The sequence below is a fragment of the Aquarana catesbeiana genome, linkage group LG06 (assembly GCF_042186555.1).
Source record: "Aquarana catesbeiana isolate 2022-GZ linkage group LG06, ASM4218655v1, whole genome shotgun sequence".
Lineage (NCBI taxonomy): Eukaryota > Metazoa > Chordata > Amphibia > Anura > Ranidae > Aquarana > Aquarana catesbeiana.
The window spans coordinates 152309019-152333461 of record NC_133329.1 but is presented as its reverse complement, the minus strand read 5'-3'; the positions used below and the strand labels follow the sequence as shown (position 1 = coordinate 152333461).

The 24443-nt window shown below is 41.9% G+C and overlaps 1 protein-coding gene across 3 annotated transcripts in view; it reads left to right on the top strand.

Moving 5' to 3' along the window:
• Positions 1 to 24443, top strand: part of REXO5 (RNA exonuclease 5) — a 100029-nt gene that overhangs the window by 453 nt on the left and 75133 nt on the right. For 2 of the 3 annotated variants that reach the window (XR_012235013.1, XM_073591063.1), the window contains exons 2-6: positions 2540 to 2682; positions 7785 to 7897; positions 9097 to 9223; positions 19364 to 19487; positions 22300 to 22449. Coding sequence is in view for 2 of the 3 variants with exons in the window: in XM_073591063.1 (XP_073447164.1) it covers positions 2557 to 2682; positions 7785 to 7897; positions 9097 to 9223; positions 19364 to 19487; positions 22300 to 22449 (640 nt within the window). In the remaining variant the exon portion in view is untranslated. The remainder of the gene's footprint in view (positions 1 to 2539; positions 2683 to 7784; positions 7898 to 9096; positions 9224 to 19363; positions 19488 to 22299; positions 22450 to 24443) is intronic. The other variant, XM_073591065.1, reaches the window with a different exon arrangement.

The following is a 24443-nucleotide window of genomic DNA, read 5'->3' as shown; positions in this document are numbered from 1 at the left end:
ATTTCAAGAGCCAATATAAGGCAGTGGAGGCTGGTGGTATATATATTTTTTGATTTGGGGGGGGGGGGGGGGCAAACAATCCACACCCCAGGTGGTCACCAGCCCCACACTTATCTCCCATCTAGGTCGCAGGCAGCGCTTGCCGTAGGTGGTGTCTCCTCCTGGTGCTTCACGGTGGCTTCCCCTGCGTCTCCTCCCTCTTCCTCCTCAGTGGCCAATAGGATCACTTCTCCTCTCAGCCAGTCATCGGGTGACAGGTCTCAGGACCTGCTTCCTGATTGGCCGGGAGGAGATTCAGGAAGACAATAGCGAATATTATTTCACTATTGTCACACAACTGGGTTGGCTTGGATCGCAGTGCTCTGCCCCCCCCAGCCCACCTTTTTTTAAATTTTTTTTGAAGCATATTAGACCCTCTGGCTCTAGTCCCATGCTTCTAAAAAACAAAATTGGAATCCAATGCGTCCGGCGCCCCACATGTAGATTAGGGGGGCTGCGCCCTGTATGGACAGGCCGCCACTGCTTTAAAGTAATAGTAGTGGTTAAAAAAAGCCCTTGTGGGTTTAACTATTCTTCTTTTTTTTTTTTTTTTTCTTTTTTTAGTATAATTCTCCTTTAAAGGGGCATGACAGGGGGGGGTGTCCTATGCCAACACTAAACCTCCTCTCCGCCAATCAGGTGCTCGGATCTGTTACCCGTCACCCGATTGGCTGAAACGACAGGTGCTGTGATTGGATGCCTATCAGCCATCCAATCATAGCAGAGCAAAGGAAGAAATGGAAAGAAAATATGATACTTTTTATATAGGTTGATGATACAACAGACACATATCAGAAATATGAAATGTTGCGGTAACAAACACTTTAAGATGCTTTCAACAACAAAGACAGGTTAAAAAATGGACATGGTGCATTTTTTCCAAAGCAGCACACCAGAGTACATGGTGAAAAGATTTTCCTTTACTTCCTGCCTTGTACACAAAATGAAGGAGATTCCCTATTAGATAATTGTCACCAGAATAGCTGTCCTCGATTACCTTCTATTCTTTTTTGGTGTCTGCCAATTTTTGAATTTCCTTCCTGTCACAGTCACAGTGCTCACTGGGAGAGATAGAGTGAATCTTGCTAGTGTGGGCACATGCTACAATAAAAACCTGGCGGTGGTTCTAAACCCTTCAGCCTCTATCCAAAACTTAAGCCCCGTACACACTTTCCCAAAATCGTACGAAAAATTCCGCATTCGAATCGATCGTATGATAATCGGAACGTTAGTACAGAGCTTTCGAGAGCCGATGAGGACGGTTCATCCGATGTTATTCTATCGGACATGCACGGAAATTTTTTTCGTACGAGGCCAGATCGTACGATTTTCGTTTAATCAGTACAGCTATCCTTCGAAAATGCAATACAAATGCATTACAACACATGACATCACTTCCGAATTTTTATGCTGTCGTACGGGAATTATCGTGACTTTAGTAAACTCATCAGATTCGACGTGAGATTAGCATGCAAAAACAAAAAACGGACGATCATATGTCCGATAATCGGATCGTGTGTATCAGGCATAAGTCTTGGCTATAGATACATTTTTCAAACAGGTAAAATTACTGCGCTATCCCAAAAACAAATCTATATAGATATATAGTGTATATTGTGAAAAATGTATAGCTGCAACTAAAAATGTGAGACACATCCACTTAATAAACAATAAAAGCAAAAATAGCTGCGCTGCAACTTATGAATAGAAACGAAAATTTAAACAATGTTATCACCTTAGTACATACAGATTATACACCCATATAATGTGGATCGACAGTGAAAAAGAACATTTGATTGTCATCATAAATCAAATATAATGAAATGACCCATAAATCAATGAACATGTACAGTCCAATTCACAAGTGCATAGAGTAAAAAGTTCATAGAGTAAAAAGTTCACTGGCAGAGTAATCTTTCAAAGGAGGAATTAACAGTCATCCAAGCGGTGTGAGACATGCGACTTTATCACCCTGAAGAGCATGATGACAGAAAAGTTCCTCCACCTTTAAACAAACTGCCCCTTACCAGCTCCTTTGATCTCTTATTAGGGAGATCGTATAAGCGTGTGGTTATCTACCCCAGCCTCGGGTCTTTACTGAGAACAGATCCCAAATGCGTCTCCTCACAAAGAATCCTCTAGGTGATGGATGGACACTCGTTCCCCATGAAAGAATATACAAAAGAGGCTTCCATAGCGTAACACAATTTGACAATTTTATTAAAAAATAGAGAAATACACTTACAGTGTCGTAGTAAAAAACTCGTATAAAACCAAATGCCAGCCGGCTTCAGACTGCTGCCCGTTGCTTCCGGGATCAGCGAGGATGGTGGTGACGTCAGCACGCCGCTCCTCCCTACGCCGTTTCGTCACAACTGACGTCTTCCAGGGGCCATAGATACATTTTTAACTAATATGTATCTTTTTCCAGTCCATAATATTTTTGGAAGTGTTACATATTCTAGTTCCATTACATTGGATGATAATCTTCTTTTTACAGGTCTTAGGTGGCTTAAAATGAGTCAGAAAAATGTAAGGAAACACAAGAGGTCACACAGCGATGAAGAAAAACAGACGAGTAAGAAGAGAAAAATCTGGCTTGAAACATCAGAAATAAATAGCTTTGCCTCACAAAGAACCAAGGTAAAAATGTATTTAATCAAAACATATCCACTATATTAAAGCTGAACTCCTGAAAAACACTTTGTATAATGTGCTGGATTATTAAGGGTTAAGTCCAATGAGGTACATGCCACCTCGTGGTCTTTTTAACCACTTGCCTACTAGGCACTTTTACCCCCTTCCTGCCCAGGCCAATTTTCAGCTTTAAGCACTATCACACTTTGAATGACAATTGCGCGGGCATGTAACACTGTACCCATATTACATTTTTATCATTTTTTTTCACACAAATAGTGCTTTCTTTTGGTGGTATTTAACCACTTTAATACAGGGCATTTTCACCCCCTTCCTTCCCAGACCAATTTTTAGTTTTCAGCGCTGTCGCACTTTAAACGGCAATTGCGCGGTTGTGCGACGTTGTACCCAAACAAAATTGACGTCCTTTTTTTCCCCACAAATAGAGCTTTCTTTTGGTGGTATTCGATCACCTCTGCAGTTTTTATTTTTTGCGCTATAAACAAAAGAAGAGCGACAATTTTGAAACAAAAACAATATTTTTTACTTTTTTGCTGTAATAAATATCCCCATATTTAAAAAAAAAAAAAAAAAACACATTTTTTCCTCAGTTTAGGCCGATATGTATTCTTCTACATATTTTTGGTAAAAAAAATCGCAATAAGCGTATATTGATTGGTTTGCGCAAAAGTTATAGTTTCTACAAAATACGGGATAGATTTATGGGATTTAAAAAAAAAATTTTTTTTTTTTTTTTTTTACTAGTAATAGCGGCGATCTGCGATTTTTTTCGTGACTGCGACATTATGGTGGACACATCGGACACTTTTGGCACATTTTTGGGACCTTTCACATTTATACAGCGATCAATGCTATAAAATTGCATTGATTACTGTATAAATGTGACAGGCAGGGAAGGGGTTAGCCACTAGGGGGAGACGAGGGGTTAAATGTGTTTCCTAGGGGAGTGATTCTAACTGTAGGGGGAGGGGACTCACAAGAGGAGGAGACCGATCGGTGTTCCTCTGTACTGGGAACACACCATCAGTCTTATTTCACCTGACAGGACGTGGACCTGTGTGTTTACACACACAGATCCACAGTCCGGCTCGGTTAACGGGCAATCGCGGGTGGCCAGCGGACATCGCGGCCGCCGGGCACACGCACCGGGTCCTGAGCAAGGCGGCAGGAGCGCGCGTGCGCAACCTAGACGGCCGGGAAGCCCAGGACATCGTATGACGGCCGCCCAGGATGGGAGATCCCATCTGCAGCTGTCATTTGACTATGGGCGGGTATTGAAGCTGTTAATCACCACAGAGTTTTCCGAAAATGCTGGAAAAAAAAAACATAAACTTTTTCATAGTTTGTTATCAAAATTTGCAAATAGGTAATTTTTCTCCTTCACTGATGTACACTGATAGGCAGCACTGGTGGGCACAGATTGGCGGGCACTGTTGGGACTGCACTGATAATCGGTGTACATGTCCCTTTTACAGAAGCCAGTTATTATTATTATTATTATTCTGTGCTGATAACCAGCTTCTGTTCACATCCGTGGTCAGCTGTGATTTACCTCAATCTGTGATCAGCAGTGCACCCTGCAGTAGGGGCGATCATGGGAGGTCGTCATATGACTAGCTGGCCGCGCTGTAGCCGTCATTCAGCTATAGCATGGTCGGCAAGTGTCTCATTTACAATTTGTATTTTTACTGAACATATCTATTGATATACACTACTGTGCAAAAGTTTTAGGCTGGTGAAAAAATAAACAAATTTTTTCCGCTGGTAGAAAAACACAAGCTGCTGGCAACAACACAAAATAGGATCGATTGTGAGTAACAAATATTAATAAAAAGTTGCCGCACTGAACAATAAGGAATTAAATGTGGCAAAAAAATATAGTCTATATAGCAAAACCAAAGTGCAAATTCCATTGATTGGAAACTTCCGTGATGTGCATTCAATATAAGTGAACGTGACAAATCGATACATCGATCAGCCAGGTGTACCTCCACTGGAAAGTAAATGGTTTGCCTCCTTACCAGAAATAATGGACTCTACGATATAAGAATCAGAAACGCTGTATATAAACTCAAAAATCTGAAATCCAGTACTTCTCCCCTCTTGGGATAGTAAGGGTGGTATCATGGCTCGTAGTAAGGATCGCTCCATCATGATGAACATGGGGGATAAATGGAAAACACCCACATAGTATAAAACTGTAAACACGTTTATTAAATAGTACTAGTAACTCTCACAATGTAGCCAATACAGCATGTAAACAAAGATTGTTCCTGGGAACCGATCCACATTGGGCGGAGTTTATGTCTATGACATCACCACGCATGCCAAAATCACGAGGAATTTGTATCGGTTCCCGGGAAGTTTCCAATCAATGGAATTTGCACTTTGTTTTGTCACCATGGATAATAATCTGAACTGTTTTGCTATATAGACTATATTTTTTTTGCGAGGGGTGAAAAAATGTTGTAAATTAAAGTGGTAGTAAACTCTTTTTTTTTTTTTAATTTTTAAAAAGAATTTTTAACTTGTACCTACAGGTAAGCATAGGCTTACCAGTAGGAACAGTGAATATCTCCTAAACTTGCCCTGTTTAGGAGATATACTCGCTGCATGCAGCCAGTGATGTCACCGGCGCATGTGCTCTGAAGGGACATATACCTGCGCTGTCCCTTCAGAGCTCCGTGCCGCAGTCCGGGACTCCTGTGCGCATGTGCTGGAGTGAAGTCATTGTGGCACGGCCAATCAGACGGCTGGAGCACACAAAGCCAGATGGAAGACTGGGTGAAGATGAAAGCCCTGTCCGTGGTGACAGCGTGTCGCTGGATGCCTTCATTCAAAGGAAAGTATTTTTATGCAATGCATACTAGCACATTATGCAGGTTTAAAAAAAAATGTGGTTTACTACCGTTTTAAGAATGCTTTCAGAAATAGAAGAGTTAATAGTTTATTTTAATCAATTAACAAAATGGAAAGTAAATTAACAGAAGAGAAATCCAAATCAAATTAATATTTGATGTGATCACCCTTTGCCTTTAAAACAACATAAATTCTTCTATGTACAGTGAGGGAAAAAAATATTTGCTCCCCTGCTGATTTTGTATGTTTGCCCACTGACAAAGAAATGATCAGTCTCTAATTTTAATGGTAGGTTTATTTTAACAGTGAGAGACAGAAACAACAAAATTCAGAAAAACACATTAAAAAAAAATTATAAATTGATTTGCATTTTAACGAGTGAAATAAGTATTTGATCCCCAATCAATCAGCAAGATTTCTGGTTCCCAGGTGTCTTCTATATAGGTAACAAGCTGAGATTACGAGCACTCTCTAAAAGGTAGTGCTCCTAATCTCAGCTTGTTACCTGTATAATAGACACCTGTCCACAGAAGCAATCAATCAGATTCCAATCTCTACACCATGGCCAAGACCAAAGAGCTGTCCAAGGATGTCAGGGACAAGATTGTAGACCTACACAAGGCTGGAATGGGTTACAACAGTGGTCATCAACCCTGTCCTCAGGGCCCACTAACAGGCCAGGTTTGCAAGATAACTGAAATACATCACAGGTGATATTATTTGCTGCTCAGTGATTGCAGTATTCTAGTCTGCATCTCCCCAAGGTAATACATAAAACCTGGCCTGTTAGTGGGCCCTGAGGACAGAGTTGGTGACCACTGAGTTACAAGACCATCGCCAAGCAGCTTGGTGAGAGGGTAACAGCTGGTGCGATTATTTGCAAATGGAAGAAACACAAAATAACTGCCAATATCCCTTGGCCTGGGGCTCCATGCAAGATCTCACTTCGTGGAGTTTCAATGATCATGAGAACGGTGAGGAATCAGCCCAGAACTACACAGGAGAATCTTGTCAATGATCTCAAGGCAGCTGGGAGGGGGATGATGGACGGGGCCATGTACCATCAAATCTTGGGTTTGAATCTCCTTCCCTCAGTCGGCATTGAAAATGGGTCATGGATGGGTATTCCAGCATGACAATGACCCAAAACACATGGCCAAGGCAACAAAGGCGTGGCTCAAGAAGAAGTACATTAAGGTCCTGGAGTGACCTAACCAGTCTCCAGACCTTAATCCCATAGAAAATATGTGGAGGGAGGTGAAGTTCGAGTTACCAAACGTGAGCCTCGAAACCTTAATGATTTGGAGAGGACCCGCAAAGAGGAGTGGGACAAAGTACGTATTTCACTCAATCAAATGCAAATCCATTTATAACTTTTTTGAAATGTGTTTTTCTCTATTTTTTTTTTTTTTTATTCTGTCTCTCACTGTTTAAAATAAACCTACCATTAAAATTATAGACTGGTCATTTCTTTGTCAGTGGGCAAACATACAAAATCAGCAGGGGGTCAAATACTTTTTTCCCTCACTGTACACTTGCACACAGTTTTGAAGGAACTCGGCAGGTAGGTTGTTCCAAACATCTTGGAGAATTAACCCCAGATTTTCTGTGGATGTCGGCTGCCTCAAATCCTTCTGTCTCTTCATGCATTTATTTTGGCTGTTGAAATCAATCGGGGTGCCAAAACAGGGTGATTTCTGTGGTAGATTTAGTTGCATTTGATGTGATCTTACTATGCATTTGAGCTACTTTATTGTATGCTTAATTAAAGGGCGGCTCCACCAGATGTGCGCCTAAGTGCCAACCTCTTTCATACGGCTCCAACATAAGTTTGAATTAATGGGATAGATTTGATGCATTCTGAGAGGGGATTTAGTTCAGAATTCCTGACAAGATCGACGTTTTTTTTTTTTTTTTTGCCACATATCAACAGATATTCCCATTTTCAGCACTATATAAACCCCCTCATGCCACCCGCCTACATTTTCATATGTTAGGAAATTTACTATTTTTAAAACAACATGGGCTACATATCATGTCCAGTGCAGGTAAGAAAATAAAATAAAGCAACTAACGCTTGATACAGACACATTAACGTTGTTCTTTTGAACATATTTACCATATATTTAAAAAGTTGATGAGATTTTTCAGTGCATTTTAGGAATTCATTGATGTCTTCTAATATGCTCATAGGTTTAATATTTGTGTTGTGTTTCTTTTCTATGAAGGAACCACGATTATCCCCGGCATTGTTTAGTGATAGCTGTGAGATTCAGCATGGATCGTTGCGCCAACTCATAAAATATGCTGTGCTAGGAAAAGAGCGCTCAACACAGGCAAGGTACATCAAGAAGCATTTTGATTCTTGTGCTGAAACATTTTATATGTAGCAATATTTTTGTGATTTTATAATTTAATCAGTTCTGCCAGGACAGCTTATAGTAAAGGACAGTGGAGAGGCAGTTGTTATTTAACCACTTCCATACCAGGCACTTTCCCCCCTTCCTGCCCAGGACAATTTTTAGCTTTCAGCGCTGTCGCACTTTGAATGACAATTGGGCGGTCATGCAACACTATACCCAAACTAAATTTAAATTTTTATCATTTTCTTCCCACAAATAGATCTTTCTTTTGGTGATATTTGATCACCTCTGCGTTTTTTAATGTTTGCGCTATAAACGAAAAAAGACCGACAATTAAAAAAAACAAAAAACTGATGGGCACTGATAGTGGCAATGATAGACGGCACTGGGCACTGATAGGTGGCGCTGGATAGGCAGCACTGATGAGCTACCGACAGGCATTACTGAGTGGCACTGATTGTCACTTCGATGGGGCACTGACAGGCATTACTGATGAGGCACTGATTGGCACTTTTTTGGGCACTGATTGGCACTGTTATGGACACTGACAGGTGTTTATGGGGACAGGCTGGCAGGTGTTAGGCACTGATTGGCAGCTGATGGGCACCTTTTGATGGGGGCTGTGCTGATTATCCTATGCATTAAGGTGAAAAAACACCTGGCATTCACTGGCCCCCCTGTTTTACTTACCTGAGCCCCTTCATCTTCTTTGGCCGTCCTTCTCCCCACGGAGTCCCGGCTTTGATTGGATAGATTGATAGCAGCGCAGCCATTGGCTCCCGATGCTGTCATTCAAATCCAGTGACCCGGGGGCGGGGACGAGTCATACATTCGGCTTCTATGGATGCCGAATGAATGACTCGGGAGTGCACCTGCAAGGTTACCCCCTCGGGAGAGAGCTTCTCCTAGGGGGTTAGCTAATGCGGGAAGTCGCCGCTGAGGGACCCCAGAATAGGATGTTTGCGGCCACTCTGTGCAAAACGAGCTGCACAGTGGAGATAAGTATGATATGTTTGTTATTTAAAAAAAAAAACGAGGCTTTAGTATCACTTTAAACAGACAGATGACCTTGGGAATCCATTCGATGAAAACTAACACACATACTGTATATATTTTCTATATTACGTTATTCGTTAGTAAGAATAAGTGTATTTAAACAAGTTTGACTTTCTTCAAGCTGGTGCAGCATTCATCATCAAAAGCGTCTTCGAGGTGTTGTTGTCGTTGTGTTGGAGGACCTGAGTCAGCACCACTTTTACCAGTTTTATATGCACTTTCTCTGTCTTCGGAGACTGTTCAAACATGTAAGTACAGATCTAAAATTGGCCTGCAGGCTACTTGTACACAACTACAAAATATGGTAAAATTAAAAACCAGGCAAACAAATGTTTACTTTATGAACAGTATTTACAGAATGTTTTACTTGCCAAAGGATTTGTAGTTCTTTTCAGTCAATTTTTCAACCCGGGTACCACTGCCAGGCACAGACTAGAGCAGCCGCAAAACTTGGTTAGCAAGCCTCTTTACACTGAAAAATAAAACGAGCACCCTGTAAAAGAAGACGTTTTGTACTTTCTAGCAGATAATGAGTGAAAGCCGAACTCTGGGATTCCAGTTATTTTGCATCATTATTTGTTACATATGTACATTACAAACATGATATATAAATTATAAGATGATAAAACGTTCCAGATAATGAGATAACTTTTTAAAGTCTGTGACGCCACATCTTTAAATGAGAAAGAGCTGCTATGGCTGGGCCATTGGCTGAGAGCACTGATTGGGAGCCGGTCGGCTACTGGTTTTCCAGCATGCATGTCCGACAGAAGCCGGTCAAACATTCGGACCGGCTGCCATACACACGGCCAAATGTCAGCCGGTTTTTATTGAATCGACCAATGTCGCCTGACATTTGGCCTGTGTGTACGGGGCTTAAGTGTTCATCACCACTTGGAGAAGCTACAATTCCCATCATGCAATGAGAATTTTAGTTGTGAATGTGGGTGGAATTAGGGGGTCGGGTATGTGTGTGATCTAAACCTTGCCAGTCATCACCTTCTGTATACGCCCACATCATCTTCTGTATACGCCCACATCATCTTCTGTATACACCCACATCATCTTCTGTATACGCCCACATCATCTTCTGTATACACCCACATCATCTTCTGTATACGCCCACATCATCTTCTGTATACACCCACATCATCTTCTGTATACGCCCACATCATCTTCTGTATATGCCCACATCATCTTCTGTATATGCCCACATCGCTGCACACTTACACAAAACAAGTGGGTGGGGCAGACGGGAGTCCAAGTCTCCTGGGTCCTCCCACCACAGTGAGCCGTGACATTATTACATAGCCACTCATTAAAAGAGAACTACAGATGGGATGTTACAAGACCAGCGACCAGGAGAATAGTGGGCATAGTAGACACTGGTCTTACTAAATGGAAATTAAGGGGACAGAGCCCTTCTGCTTATTAATCTGGGTGGGGATTTGTCAGTGGTTGAACATCTGTATTGCAAAACATGAAGATATTGCTGATGGATAAGAAATGTCCTTTGTACTAAAGCTAAAACGTCTGCATGGAGTTCAGCTTTGAATGAAGAACTGAAGAACTCTAGGAACTGCTGCTATCTGATTTTCTGGGTTTGATAGCATGTTCCCCACTGGGCACTTCGCTCCACTGGCCACTATATCACTCCTGAATACATGTCTTTAGCAAACACTTGATAATGTAGCTGTAATGCTCTACATATACAATATAGACAGTATATATACAGTATAAACACAGTGTATATGTTTCTATAGACAGCCTTTGTCTGCACGCCAGGCTGAAGATGGCTGCCTGGTTTATTCAAATCTGATGAAAGAATTAGCCATTGGGGTTGATTTATTAAAGCTAAATAGGCTGTTCTCTTTGCAAGGGCAGTTACACTTTTCCCCAGATCTTAGTGAATGTGGTGAAATTTAATTTTGCAATGAATATCCAATCACATGCAAGAAAAACAAGAAAACCAAATTTTTGCTTGCACATGATTGGATGGTGAAGTCTAAAAAAAGGAGGAGATATCCAGTGCTGACCTAGAAGGACTCAAAAATAAATAAAACTGCTAGCTGACACTAAAGGCCAATTCAAAATAAAAACCTCAGATATAATGTACATGAAAAAGTGCTGCGCAATTCTAAGTCCATAGCACTAGAAGCAAAGCAATCCCAGTTGGTAAACATATAAAACAAATAAGGTGCAAATGACACACATTCTGTTTCCGCGCAAGCCTGCAGTCTTGAATGGGGCCTTTGAAACATGACACTTTCATATGGATAGAGCATTAGATCGCTGTGTCTTTTTCCTCACACATGCTCTATATCATCTCACTGACTGTGGACGAGAGTCTTGGATTTATATCTAAGGATTTCCTGCCTGGTGTCCTATTACTGCTATGTGACCTGTATCAGGTCGAGTCCTGGAGGTGAGAGGCCATTCTATGTGGTGGAGGGATCACAGACACCTGATTGAAGAGTTGCCTTGTGTGTCACTTTAGTTATACAGCAGCTTCTTTTTACTAACCAGTTGAGACTGTTTTCATTCTATGGACATATATTTTACGCATATGTGTGTCATTTGCACCTTATTTGTTTTATATGTTTACAAACTGGGTTTGCTTTGCTTCTAGTGTTATGGACTTTTAGAATTGCGCAGCACTTTTTCATGTACATTGGATGGTGAAGTCAGCAGAGTTTCGCCTCCTTCACTAAACACTGGGGAAATTTCCCTTGCAAAGTGCAACTCCCCTTAGTGAGTGAACATAAGATATGTCTTTAGTAAATCATCCCCATTGTCTGCACAAGGAAGAACAGGATATGAGTGTAGAAAAAAACACCCACAACTTGTTATACAGTGTGCAGAAGTAGATGGACCAGAAGAAGTCAAAGCCTTATCTATTAATACTGCAAAGATAGTTTTTCAATTCCCTGTATGGGAACATCATTTATAGTTGTGATGCTTTATGTGTATTTTATGTAAATAGGTTGTCCTAAATAGACTATAGCATGTTTCTTGTGCGTCTAGGAATTCTGCATTACAATCGAACATTTCCTGCACGGACCACAACGTTCTCAGTGTTCTGTAAATGTGCAATGCACAGCTGGGTGTAATAGGTGGAATATTTTGTAGTATACACTTCAGATTACTTTTGTAAGAGATCAGCCTTGATGGAGATACATAGGAGTAGTGACGTTCCATGTGTGTTCTAATGTGGACTAATGTTTGGCTCTGATGTGGTGTGAGTTATAACACCTACCTGTTTTCTCTGTATGAAAATACATCCAGGAGGGTAAGAATTTTTAACCCACACAACAAGCTTTGTCAAGACTTGCTATACAGCAGAGGAGCCCATTCTTCACTGACATGCCTTCATACTGTATCAACTCTTCGGACTGTTTGTTGCATCAGGTTATAATAAACCAAAGATAACATTCATTTTCTCTTGTTGCATATATGTAGTACAGTGTTTCTCAAACTTTTTTGTCTTGCGGCGCACCGAAAAAAATCTCAAAATTTTTGCACAACTGAAAAGATTTAACAATTTTTGTGGTGATGAACCTATTTATTTTTACATATATATATTTAAATTTTAATTCGAAGGATGTGACTGTTTTCGGGAGCAAATCAGATTGAAGCGAGGTTCAGTTCACAAGGATTAGCAACAGATTTTTACTTCCTATAATACAGCTAGATTCCTACAAAGTTGTCAGGGTGTTTAAAATGTCTGTTGAGAGGGGCAGAAAATGGAGCAATTTGAGGTGGAGATAAAAATAGGATTTTTATAACAGCTTACCTGTAAAATCCTTTTCTTGGAGTACATCATGGGACACAGAGCCATAGTTATTAACTTAATGGGTATATAGGCACCTTCAGGTGATGGACACTGGTATACCCAATACAGGAAGTTCACTCCCTATATAACCCCTCTTCCTTCCAGGAGTACCTCGGTTTTTGTAGCAAAGCAATATATATAAATCCCAAAAGAGGGGAGGGACCTTTGTGTCCCATGATGTACTCCAAGAAAAGGATTTTTACAGGTAAGCTGTTATAAAAATCCTATTTTCTTTATTGTACATCATGGGACACAGAGCCATAGTTATTAACTTAATGGGACATCCCATAGCAATGCTATTTGAGGAGAGGGAGAGACAACCCGCAGGGTACCCCCAGACTTGAGGACTTATACTGCTGCCTGCAGCACACTGCGCCCGAAGGCGATATCCTCATGCCTCCTCACATACAGCTGATAAAATTTGGTGAATATGTACTGAAGACCAAGTTGCGGCTTTACAGATCTGAGCCATGGAGGCCTGGTGACGCTCTGCCCGAAAAGCACTAACCGACCTAGTAGAGTGCGCCTTGACTTGAAAAGGGGGAATCTTATCCCTTAAATCATAAGTCTGAATTTGCTGAATCCACTTAGCGACAGTGGATTTCGACGCTGCCTGTCCTTTCTTAGGACCCTCTGGCAGAATAAATAAGACATCAGTCTTCCGAATCTGAGCAGTCGTCTTTAAATAGACTTTGACCGCTCTCACCACATCAAGACAATGTAGTGACTTTTCTTCCCTGGAACATGGTTTTGGAAAAAACGATGGCAGGACAATATCTTGGTTCAGGTGAAAACCTGAGACCACTTTTAGCAAAAAATCTGGACGAGGGCGTAACACCACTCTGTCCTCATGAATAATCAAGTATGGCTCTTTACAAGAAAGAGCAGCCAATTCCGAAACCCTCCTTGCTGAGGATATAGCAACCAAGAACACCAGCTTCCTTGTCAGAAGGACTAAGGGAATATGCTGTATCGGTTCAAATGGCTGTTTTTCTAACACTGACAAAACGAAGTTCAAGTCCCAAGGGTTTAAAGGTGATCTAACTGGCGGATTAATCCACATCACCCCTTGCATAAAACCCCGGACCAAAGAATATGTAGCAAGTGGTCTTTGAAATAAGACTGATAAAGCTGAGACTTGGCCTTTAATAGTACTCAAGGCCAACTTCATCTCTACCCCTAATTGTAGAAAGGCAAGAATTCTGCCTATGATATATCTCCGAGGGTGCCAACCCTTGGATTCACACCAGGAAACATAAGCCCTCCAGACTCTATAATATATAGTTCTGGAAGCTGGCATCTTTGCTTTAATTAAAGTAGAGATAACTGACCCGGAAAGCCCACGTTTCTTCAGAATGTGGGTTTCAATAGCCGAGCCGTTTAAATTTAGCATTCGTAAGGTAGGATGGAATATCGGTCCCTGTGAGAGCAGGTCTGGCCGTAGTGGAAGGGACCATGGATCCCCCACCGCCATCTTTACGATTTCTGCATGCCATGACCTTCTGGGCCATGCTGGTGCTACCAGAATTACCAGATTTCTTTCCAGCTTGATCCTGCAAAGAAGTTGAGGCAGCAACTGAATAGGGGGAAATGCATAGATCAGTGAGAACTGGTCCCACGGGGTCACCAACGCATCTGTTCCGCATGCGAGTGGATCCCTTGTCCTGGATACAAAGTTGACAAAATTCATGTTGAATCTGGATGCTAGAAGATCTACGTTCGGAGTCCCCCATCTTTGGAAAACAGCCTGAAAAATGTCGGGGTGAAGAGACCATACCCCTGGGAATAACTGCTGGCGACTCAGGTAGTCCACCTGCCGATTCTCTACTCCCGGAATGAAGACTGCCGACCGGCACGGACATTCCTTTCTGCCCAAGTTAGAATATGGTTCACTTCTGTCTGGGCTGCAAGACTCTTGGTGCCCCCTTGGTGTTTGATATAGGCCACCGCTGTGGCATTGTCGGATTGGATCCTGACAGGACAATCCCGTAACCTGGAAGTCCAGGCCTTCAGAGCCAGATGCACTGCCCGAATCTCGAGGATATTGATGGGCAAGGCTCTTTCGGTTCTTCACCACTGTTCCTGGACTTCTGTTGTCTTCTCTAGTACTGCTCCCCAGCCTAAAAGCCTGGCATCTGTCGCTACCACTTTCCAGATAACTGGTTTGAAGGAGTTTCCTTTCAGCAGATTCTGGGTTAGTAACCACCAATTGAGGCTTTGGGACACCCTTGGGGACAGTCGCATTGGCAAGTCTAAAGCTTGGATCGTTTTTTTCCAAGCAGATAGAATACTGTTTTGCAACAGTCTCGAATGGAACTAGGCATAGGGGACTGCTTAGAATGAAGCCACCATCTTTCCTAACAACCTCATGCAAAGGCGAATGGAGGGATCTCCTTTCAACCTGACCATCCGCACCAACTCTCTTATGGAGTTGACTTTTGCCTTAGGCAAGAACACCTTTTTCTGAGCTGTATCTATGATCAGACCCAAATACTCTAGCTTTTTTAGTGGTTTTAAGGAAGACTTCTCTAGGTTGAGAACCCAACCCAGACTTTTCAGGTAATTGGTTGTAATGCGTACACTTTGCTCCAAACGAGCCACCGATTGGTCTTTTAGCAATAGATCGTCTAGGTACGCCCAGACTGTTATGCCCTGTGCCCTTACCCTGGCTAGAGGTGGGGCCATTACTTTTGTGAACACCCGGGGTGCTGCGGCTAGCCCAAAGGGCAAGGCTACAAACTGAAAGTGCTGCTGTTCTACTTCCAACCGCAGAAACCTTTGGTGAGCGGGAAATATAGGGACATGCAGATATGCATCCCTGATGTCAATAGACGCCAGAAGTTCTCCTCTTTGTAGGATAGGAGCTACTGAACTGATCGACTCCATGCGAAAGGAGAGGATCTTCAGGAACTGATTTAGATTTTTTAAATTTAGAATGGGTCTGACATCTCCATTCGATTCTGGTACCGTAAAGAGGTTTGAATAAAACCCCAAACCTTGCTCTTCTGTGGGGATCTGTATGATCACCCCCTGAGCTAGTAATCGGTCTAATGCCTGAAACGGAGATTGCCTTTTCCTGGATCTTTGGGAACGTTTGATCTCAGAAAACGAGGACAAATACAAATTCTAATTTGTATCCTAGAGACACCGTGGAGATGACCCATATGTCCTGAATCACACTGGAAATCGCAGCGTCAACTGCTGGTACCTTCCATCTTTTGGTGAATTTCTCCTCCATGGGATAGAGTGCTGTGAATCTCTTTGGAGGGAGAAAATGCTTATCTGGGTGATCCCATTCAGTATAAATAAGCTTTTCTAATAATGCATGTACAGGAAACGCATGAAAAGATTGTGAAGGTTTTAAGGAACCTAAAGAAGAAAGAGAACTATCTACTGACTCTGCTAGAGGTAGCTGTAAGAGATTGTATCAGCAATTTCTTCAGATTGCAAGGCTGAAAAAGGTTCATCTACCGTTGTTTCCTCTGCAGAGGAGTAATCGGTTTGCCCTTCTTCCTGATCCCCTGAGGGTAACCCCTCATCCTCTACCCACTGTTCCCTTGGTAAGGGGTCTGAGGTGGGGGAGGGGGATCTAACACGCTTCCTATCCTTTTGGATAGCGGATGCGATTAAAGTTGCTCATTTTCCTTCTAGGCCCTGGAGGGCGGAGGAAAATGCAACTTCAGTCACGTATACAGGGGCTGAAGTGTGAGAAGCAGTTGCACCACCAATTGGTCCCAATGACTCACCCTGACTTGCCATATCTGGTATCTCAGGTGAGGATGACAGTGTGGAGACACGACTGGAGTTCCCAGTGCCTGGGGGTGGGATTTTTGGTACCTTTGGGGTGTCTAGAGAGCCATAGTGCTGAGCACAAAAAAACAGAGGCACTAAGTAAATGCACAACTTGCTGAGCAAAATAGTTTAGCAAAAGAAAATGCTAATAAAGTTCAGCTTTTAGTTGTTATCAAATGTTATTTCCTGTACTGGAAATGCCTGCATCCCTTACGTGTCCCCAGCACTCTTGTGTTCTGTGTGTCCGCTGCAGCTGTGAGCGTCTGTCTCTGTCCCCAGCGCCTGCGCAACGTGCTCCTTATGTACTTATGTCCTGCACACGGTGCCGCGTCTTAGCCACATCCCCTCCGTCAATCAACGTCCCTCCTGTGTTTTTAATTAGCCCTAGTCCGTGCATGCGCGGACGGCTGACACGCTCTTTGTGCGAGAGGGGAGGCAAGGGAGGTCTTTAAAAAGCCTTCTGTGGGGAAATAGAAAACTCTAAATGAAAAAAGCAGCTGCCGCCGCCGCGGGGGTGGGGGGGGGGGTGGCGGGAGAATTGGGAGGGAATACAAGCTTCAGTTGTACCTCTCTCCCCCAGGGGGGAAATGTTCTGGATGAGGAATCCCCCCTGGCTTGCTGAGACCACACGTGCTGTTTAGCTGGGACATCTGAGCTGACTGAGAAGCAACGTACTAAGGTATGCATTTACTCCCTCTAGTGGACATTTTAGGCATGACAACATTTTTACTTATGTAAGAAAAAAGCATAGGTGGACTTTTTACAGTTCCTAGGCTTCTTCCCTTACCTTTTCCTCGCTGCAGGATACTGCTGTAACAGACAGATGCAAACTTCACCCATCATGGCGGGCTGCGTTAGCAAACCTTCAAGGACTGGGTGCCTATTATAGGGGGTCCACTGCCTTGGACCTGTATAGCACCCCTCAGGAAAACTTTAGGAAATGTAGCATGACCAAAAAAGTCCTGGGTCCTGGGGTCCAGCCCTACAAAGAGAGGCGTTACAGGAAAAACCTTGTTCTTCTTATGCGAGGCCCGGGTACCATCCACCTTGGCCTTAGTGGCACTTTGGATGGATCCGGTCTATGGAGGCTGTTTAAATCCAGCATGGGATCCCTCCAGCTTGGAGCTCTTCAGAGCACATCTTCATTCGTGACCAACACCTTAGACACTGGCGAAAAAAATGAGGTACTCCTGGAAGGAGGAGGGGGTTATATAGGGAGTGAACTTCCTGTACTGGGTATACCAGTGTCCATCACCTGAAGTTGCCTATATACCCAGTAAGTTAATAACTATAGCTCTGTGTCCTGTGATGTACGATAAAGAACTACCAATTTTTGAGGAATAATGGTTTTCTTTAAATATTTATTTCATGCAAAGAAATAAATGGTATATTGTTATATAGATTTGTATATTGGATGTTTTGATCATAAAGTTATCTTGAGGTAAAATAAACTTGGTTAAGTCAGAAAAATAGCATAATAGTCAATTCATTTTTATTGCCAGGGTTCTGTCTGGGGCCTAATGTTGCGCAGTTTGTTAATAATACAGACATACTTACTGTAGAAGGTGCTTTTGTGATTCTGGAGAAGCTGGTACAGACAGAGGTTGGTACACAGGTTCAGGGCTTGCGCTTTCTTTAAAAAGGAGAAAGGAATATTGCGGCCTCTCTAGTATGGGATTCTATTGCGCATGCTCTGAAAATGCGTCATTTCCTCCCGGTGATCCACTTTCCGGCAGGCACTGTGTGTCACGCTGCGCTCCAACCCTTGCAGACTGCCGTATTTGCTGATGGCTACCCGAAATATCCCACAGCACAAAGAACTGCACGATTAATCATTAAAGAATCGAGATCACGATTCAACTCTCCTCATGAGCTTAAAAAAGCATTTCCTGATTCTATATAACAAGTGCAGAGAGTTCTCTGCTCACTTCTGACAGCTCACAAAAACAAAACAAAATCCAGGCAGCCTGCCAAATTTATCACAACATGGGAGATAAAGAGAAACATTGTAACATGTAGTTCTTTAGATCAAAGGGATGAACTTCGGTCTGTAAATGAGAGCAGTTTAACCACTTAAAGACTAAACCTTTTTCTGACACTTGTTGCTTACAAGTTAAAATCTGTATTTTTTGATTTTTTTGCCATTAAATTACTTGGAACCCCCAAACATTATATATATATATATATATATATATATATATATATATATATATATATATATATTTATATTTATTTTAGCAGAGACCCTAGAGAATAAAAAGTAAACAGTAAAGTTAGCCCAATTTATTTTATAATGCGAAAGATGATGTTACGCCACGAGAATCATGAGTGATCTTTATTCTAAGCAAAAAAATCGTGATTCTCATTTTAGCCAGAATCATGCAGCTCTAACGGCACACCTGAAAATCTCCTGCGGCACACAGCTTGAGAAACACTGATGTAGTAGTATGGTTGTGACTAGTATAACACCAAAGGTAACCTGAGTTGTATTTAGTGCTGTGCATACTACAGTTTTTTCCATACGTTTATGTAGGGTTTGTGGCAATCTTTCACACTTTGTGCCAATGTTTTATTCAGCACTTTTTTCCTTAATTTCAGTGGGTGTAATAGGTGAAAAAAACAACAACTGTATAACTGTACAGGATATTTTATGATAATGTGTGATTGGAATAAACTGTTCTCTCACATACAAGGCAAATATAACAAGAACAATCCAGAGATTTTAAACTGTTTTCATTTTCTTTCCACTTGTATCACCGTAAAGAGGTTCAGCTTGCCACCTCCTTCCACTGACTTTATTTCTTCCCTTGTTGGGCTGGACCTTGATGAGGACAAAGCCAGCACAGAAGCACAGGCCGGTTCAAATAATTTGCACAGTAGGTTGAATGGTAAGGCGTGCTGTAATAATCCCAAACATTATAAAAAATGATCTTCTCCTAGGAGTTTTTCATGCACAGGGTTATTGGTTGAATTAGATGGACTTGTGTCTTTTTTCAACCTGACTAACTGTGTAATTAAGTATGTATACACATTACAGTACTGTGCAAAAGTCTTATGCCGCGTACACACGACCGGACTTTACGGCATACTTGGTCCGGCGTACCGGATTTCGTCGGACAATTCGATCATGTGTGGGCTCCAGCGGACTTTGTTTTCTCAAAAGTTTGACGGACTTAGATTTGAACCATGTTTCAAATCTATTCGATGGACTCGAGTCCGGTCGAAAAGTCCGCTCGTCTGTATGCTAGTCCGACGGACAAAAACCGACGCTAGGGCAGCTATGGGCTACTGGCTATGAACTTCCTTGTTTTAGTCTGGTCGTACTTCATCACGTACAAATCCATCGGACTTTGTTGATCGTGTGTAGGCAAGTCCGTTCATTCGGAAAGTCCGTCGTAAAGTCTGTCAAAGTCTGCCGGACCAAATATGCCGTAAAGTCTGATCGCGTGTACGCGGCATTAGACGCTGTGAAAAAAATGCTGTAAATCAAGAATGCTTTTCAGAAATAGAAGTGTTTAATAGTATATGTATCAATTTAAAATGAAAAGAAAATGAACAGAAGAGAAATCCAAATCAATATTTGGTGTGACCACCCTTTGCCTTCAAAACAGCATCAGTTCTTCTAGGTACACTTGCACACAGTTTTTGAAGGAACTCAGCAGGTAGGTTGTTCCAAACATCTTAGAGAACTAACCACAGATCTTCTGTGCATGTAGGCTGCCTCAAATCCTTCTGTTGCTTCATGTAATCCCAGCCTGACTCCATTATGTTGAGATCAGGGCTCTGTGGGGGCCAAACCATCCCTTTCAGGACTTCTTGTTCTTCTTTACAAGATGGTTCTTAATGACTTTGGCTGTATATTTGGGATCAATGTCCTGCTGCAGAATAAATTTGGGGCCAATCACACACCTCCCTTATGGTATGGCATGATGGAAGAGTATATGCTTGTATTTCTCAGCTTTGAGAATACCATTGATTCTGACCAAATCCTCAACTCCATTTGCAGAAATGCAACCCCAAACTTGCAATGAACCTCCACCATGCTTCACTGTTGCCTGCAGACACTCATTATTGTACAGCTCTCCAGCCCTTTACGATTAAATTGCCTCCCGCTACAGCCAAATATTTCACATTTTAACTCATCAGTCTAGAGTAGTGTTTTCTTAACCTTTTTTCAGTCAAGATACTCTTTAAAATTATGGAAAATCTCAAGACACACCATTTTAAAATAAAAAAAAAAACGATTCTAATAGTTTTACATTATGCAGCAGCATCAACGCACGTAGGACACCCAACGTTAGAGGTGATTTTATTCTTCCAAAGCAAATACACTTTTGCACACTAGTACCACTAGTATTCCAGTGCTTCTCCTCTCCCTCAGTTTCTCTCTATCACTCAGCTAATGTGACCCCAGGGTTGACAGAGAGGGGCAGGGGAAGGACAAACAAAGATGCTGTGCAGGCAATCAACACTTTTCTTATTAACACAGATGAGATCACTGGTTGTTAGGCCGCCGGTGGCTGGTAGGTTGAAATGGTGCACAATAAAAAACTATGTCCAAGTGTAACTTAAAGGCAGGCTTGATCCACCCGCTGGCTTGTATACATTTTTGGGCAATTTTTAGGCATTTTGCCAAGGCACCCCTGAAGAAACCCCAAGTCACCCTGATTGAAAAAGGCTTTTCTAGAGCACCTTCTGTAATTTTTCTGCACCCCAATCCTATATTTTTGTGCATAGCTAAGTTGCTCCACCTTGTTTCCATATTCTCCCCACTCTATCCAAAACTAAAGAAAAAAAATGCCTTTTTTTAACTTTTTTTATACTTTCATTGAGAAGCAGCAGAACGATGAGCTCTTTTCTCTGTCGCTTGTTCCTACTATCGGCATGCTCCTTGTTAGCACATGCGCACTGCAGCACAACTGTCTGCTTCTTTGGTGCTGCCTCTCCCAGTCTAAGCCCAACTTTACAAGTTGCCAGAGTCCAAATCAAATACATGTACTTTCACTGCTTATATGAAAAATGTGATTCATGCATGGATACAGAGCGGCATTAATTTGTCACTTTTATATCTGATTGGGGTTCCACTTTAAATGTGTCAGTGTCCTTTTGTTTATATAACCATTCCTAAAGTACTCTGAACATCAAGTGCATACAGTCTTTTCTTAGATGAGAAGTGTTTTTTTTCATTCCTATGACTTCCCTCAGTTCACCTACATCTTCCTACCTCATGTTTAGAGAAGGTCATAAACACATATGGAACAAGCACAATAAACTGCAGAGACTTCAGGAATCTATACCGTTGCCCTAGCCAAACACAGCAGTGTTGCTTCTTGTTATGGATTACCTGTTGTTGGTAATAGGAAGTAATCACATGACCGTGACTTTGTCTCCAGAAGCCTTTGAAGAACATGGAAGTTATTCCAATGGGCTACATCTATTCCTATAACAACTTTAGAAAGTGAGATTTCCCTAAATTTGGAGAGATTTCCTGTGTTTTTTTCTCTGGGACAGGAAGTAAAGGGAAGGTTCTCCAGTGGTTTTTACACTTCACCTCTCTGTCCAAACCTAGGAAAACCATGTTGGCGTGAGTTGTCACGTTTCAAACTGCCTGGCATTCCTCTTGATGAGATGTATATTGCTAGATATGACTAACTTATAGTGTTAACCATATTTGATTAACCAAAACTTTCTTTCTTCTAGATCCAATTAACAAGCTCAATAGTTCTTCAGCAACCAAATGTAACCTGGCATGTAACCCCATCCTACGAAAATATGGAAAGGAAAGGCATTGCCTGACAAGGTATCTACTTTCTGAGGAAGAGATGAGGACAAATGATTATCCATGTGTAGGTCAGTCTTCACCCCTAAACATCATCAAATCCAGTTCCAGTGTACATAATACATGCATGAACATAAATCAAAAATAATCTGTGAATGGAGGAAATGGGCCATTCATTAATCTGCCCTTCCTCCATTCATAGAGCCCCTTTTATTCATTGAAGTTATAGTAGAGCTTCTCTGAATAGAGGAGGTGGGTGGAAAGGGCAATGACACTCGATGATGATAAGCTCCTGTGACCGGTCCCTTGACTCTATTAACCCTAGTGGCATTGGAAATTACAGTCGGGGGATGGGGGGTCAGAGAATGTAAGATTTCAACAAAATCTGTACTCATCAGCACAAGGGGCACTTAGCATTGACTGTAAGTAATGTCCCTTGTGCTGTTTTATTTAAAACATTTTTGACTAAATTTAGGCCTCAAAAACATCTTAAATATAACTAATATAATGACCTAAATCAGATTCTTGTGTGTGATTCCCTGTGCAGTGTTCTCCAAACAACAAAGTGGCCACACTTCAATGAGATCACTCTTAAACAAAGCTTTATTGATTCAATCCAGCAAACATGGACATTCCAATCCACAGACTGTCTCCTCTAATGTGGTTCACCCACCACGGACTTAATTGTAGCACAGCAGCATAATTACAGAGAGTGAAGGCCAGCACTGATACAGACTAGAACTGAACATGTGGAGAGTGGAGGGATGGCTTCATTAGTGTGTTGCTGACTCTTAGCTGCGACTAAGACTGTTGCCGAAACGCGTCAGGTATTTTGTTTGTCATTTCATGTAACCAACCAACCATTAAAAAATATTAAAATCACTATATGGACTACAGAGTTGCAGGCTCAATCGTTTTACTTGTTTGTGTTGTGGTGTGTAAGGACACACTGAGCCTGAGCACCTGACCGAGGATCTTGCAAATTGAACTGGGAGTTCCCCATTGTGTCCGCTATCTCTCTTCAAACAGCAGCCATTGTAACTGTAGTCACTTATCAGATGAAACTGGGTGAGAAAGGGTCAGCACTCAGTGCCAACATGGACATATGTTATCCTAAATTATACCGTTAATATATATGGATAACATGCTTACTGTGTTATTTCTCCTTTACTGTCCATTCAAAGAGTGGGGGAAGGTTGGTAACCAAGCTATATTGCCTAATTGTATCAGTAAAAACTGGGATCACCAACTTGATTATGGTGTCTGTTTAGGGTGCCTGAATCACAAGACTGGCTGAACACAATTAGAACTTCTTTGGCATGTAAAACAATTCATGTATACTGTATGTATGTCACGTGTGTACTCACACTAGAGTGTAGCTTGAACATTGAATCCACCTCCTAAAGTACTTGAATTCCCTTATTTCCATTGGATTTTTAAATTGGTATCTTATAAATTATGGCCTGACAAGTCCCAGGAGTGAGGTTTTGTGCCTAAAAAATAATAGCTGCTTACAAAACTTTATATTTTTCTGTTGTGGACATCTCCTTAAAAAGCAACTGCAGTCCCCTCTGTAGTGGATCGGCCCCCCTATCCACAGCGCCGCCATTATAGCACATGGGCAGATATGCCAGAAGGCTCTGCCCATCCTTTAGGTGCCGGTAGAGCCGTTCAGCACATCTGTGCACGCGTAGGCGATTTTCCATGCATGTGCTAACACAGTGAAGATTTGGGACTTCTCTAATAGTTGTCATTGCGCATGCATGGGAAACCTCATGTGTGCAGATGTTTGGGGGAACCCACGTGTGTGTAGAGTTGCCTCAGGCCTCACTAGGGATCCAAAGCCTTGTGGCACACCTGCGCACACTCAGGGGAGCAGGGGACAAAAACCTAATTCTCACCTAGGTGAAAAATGCTAAATAATAAATAAATGGCAACAATTAAATGTGTTTTTTATTTCCATTTGTAAGAGAGGAAGGAGGCAGGGCAACATAACATATACTTTAGGGGGGAGGTCTGCTTTAAATTAGTCCACTGAGCCCTGTATTGGTCTTATTAGCTACTG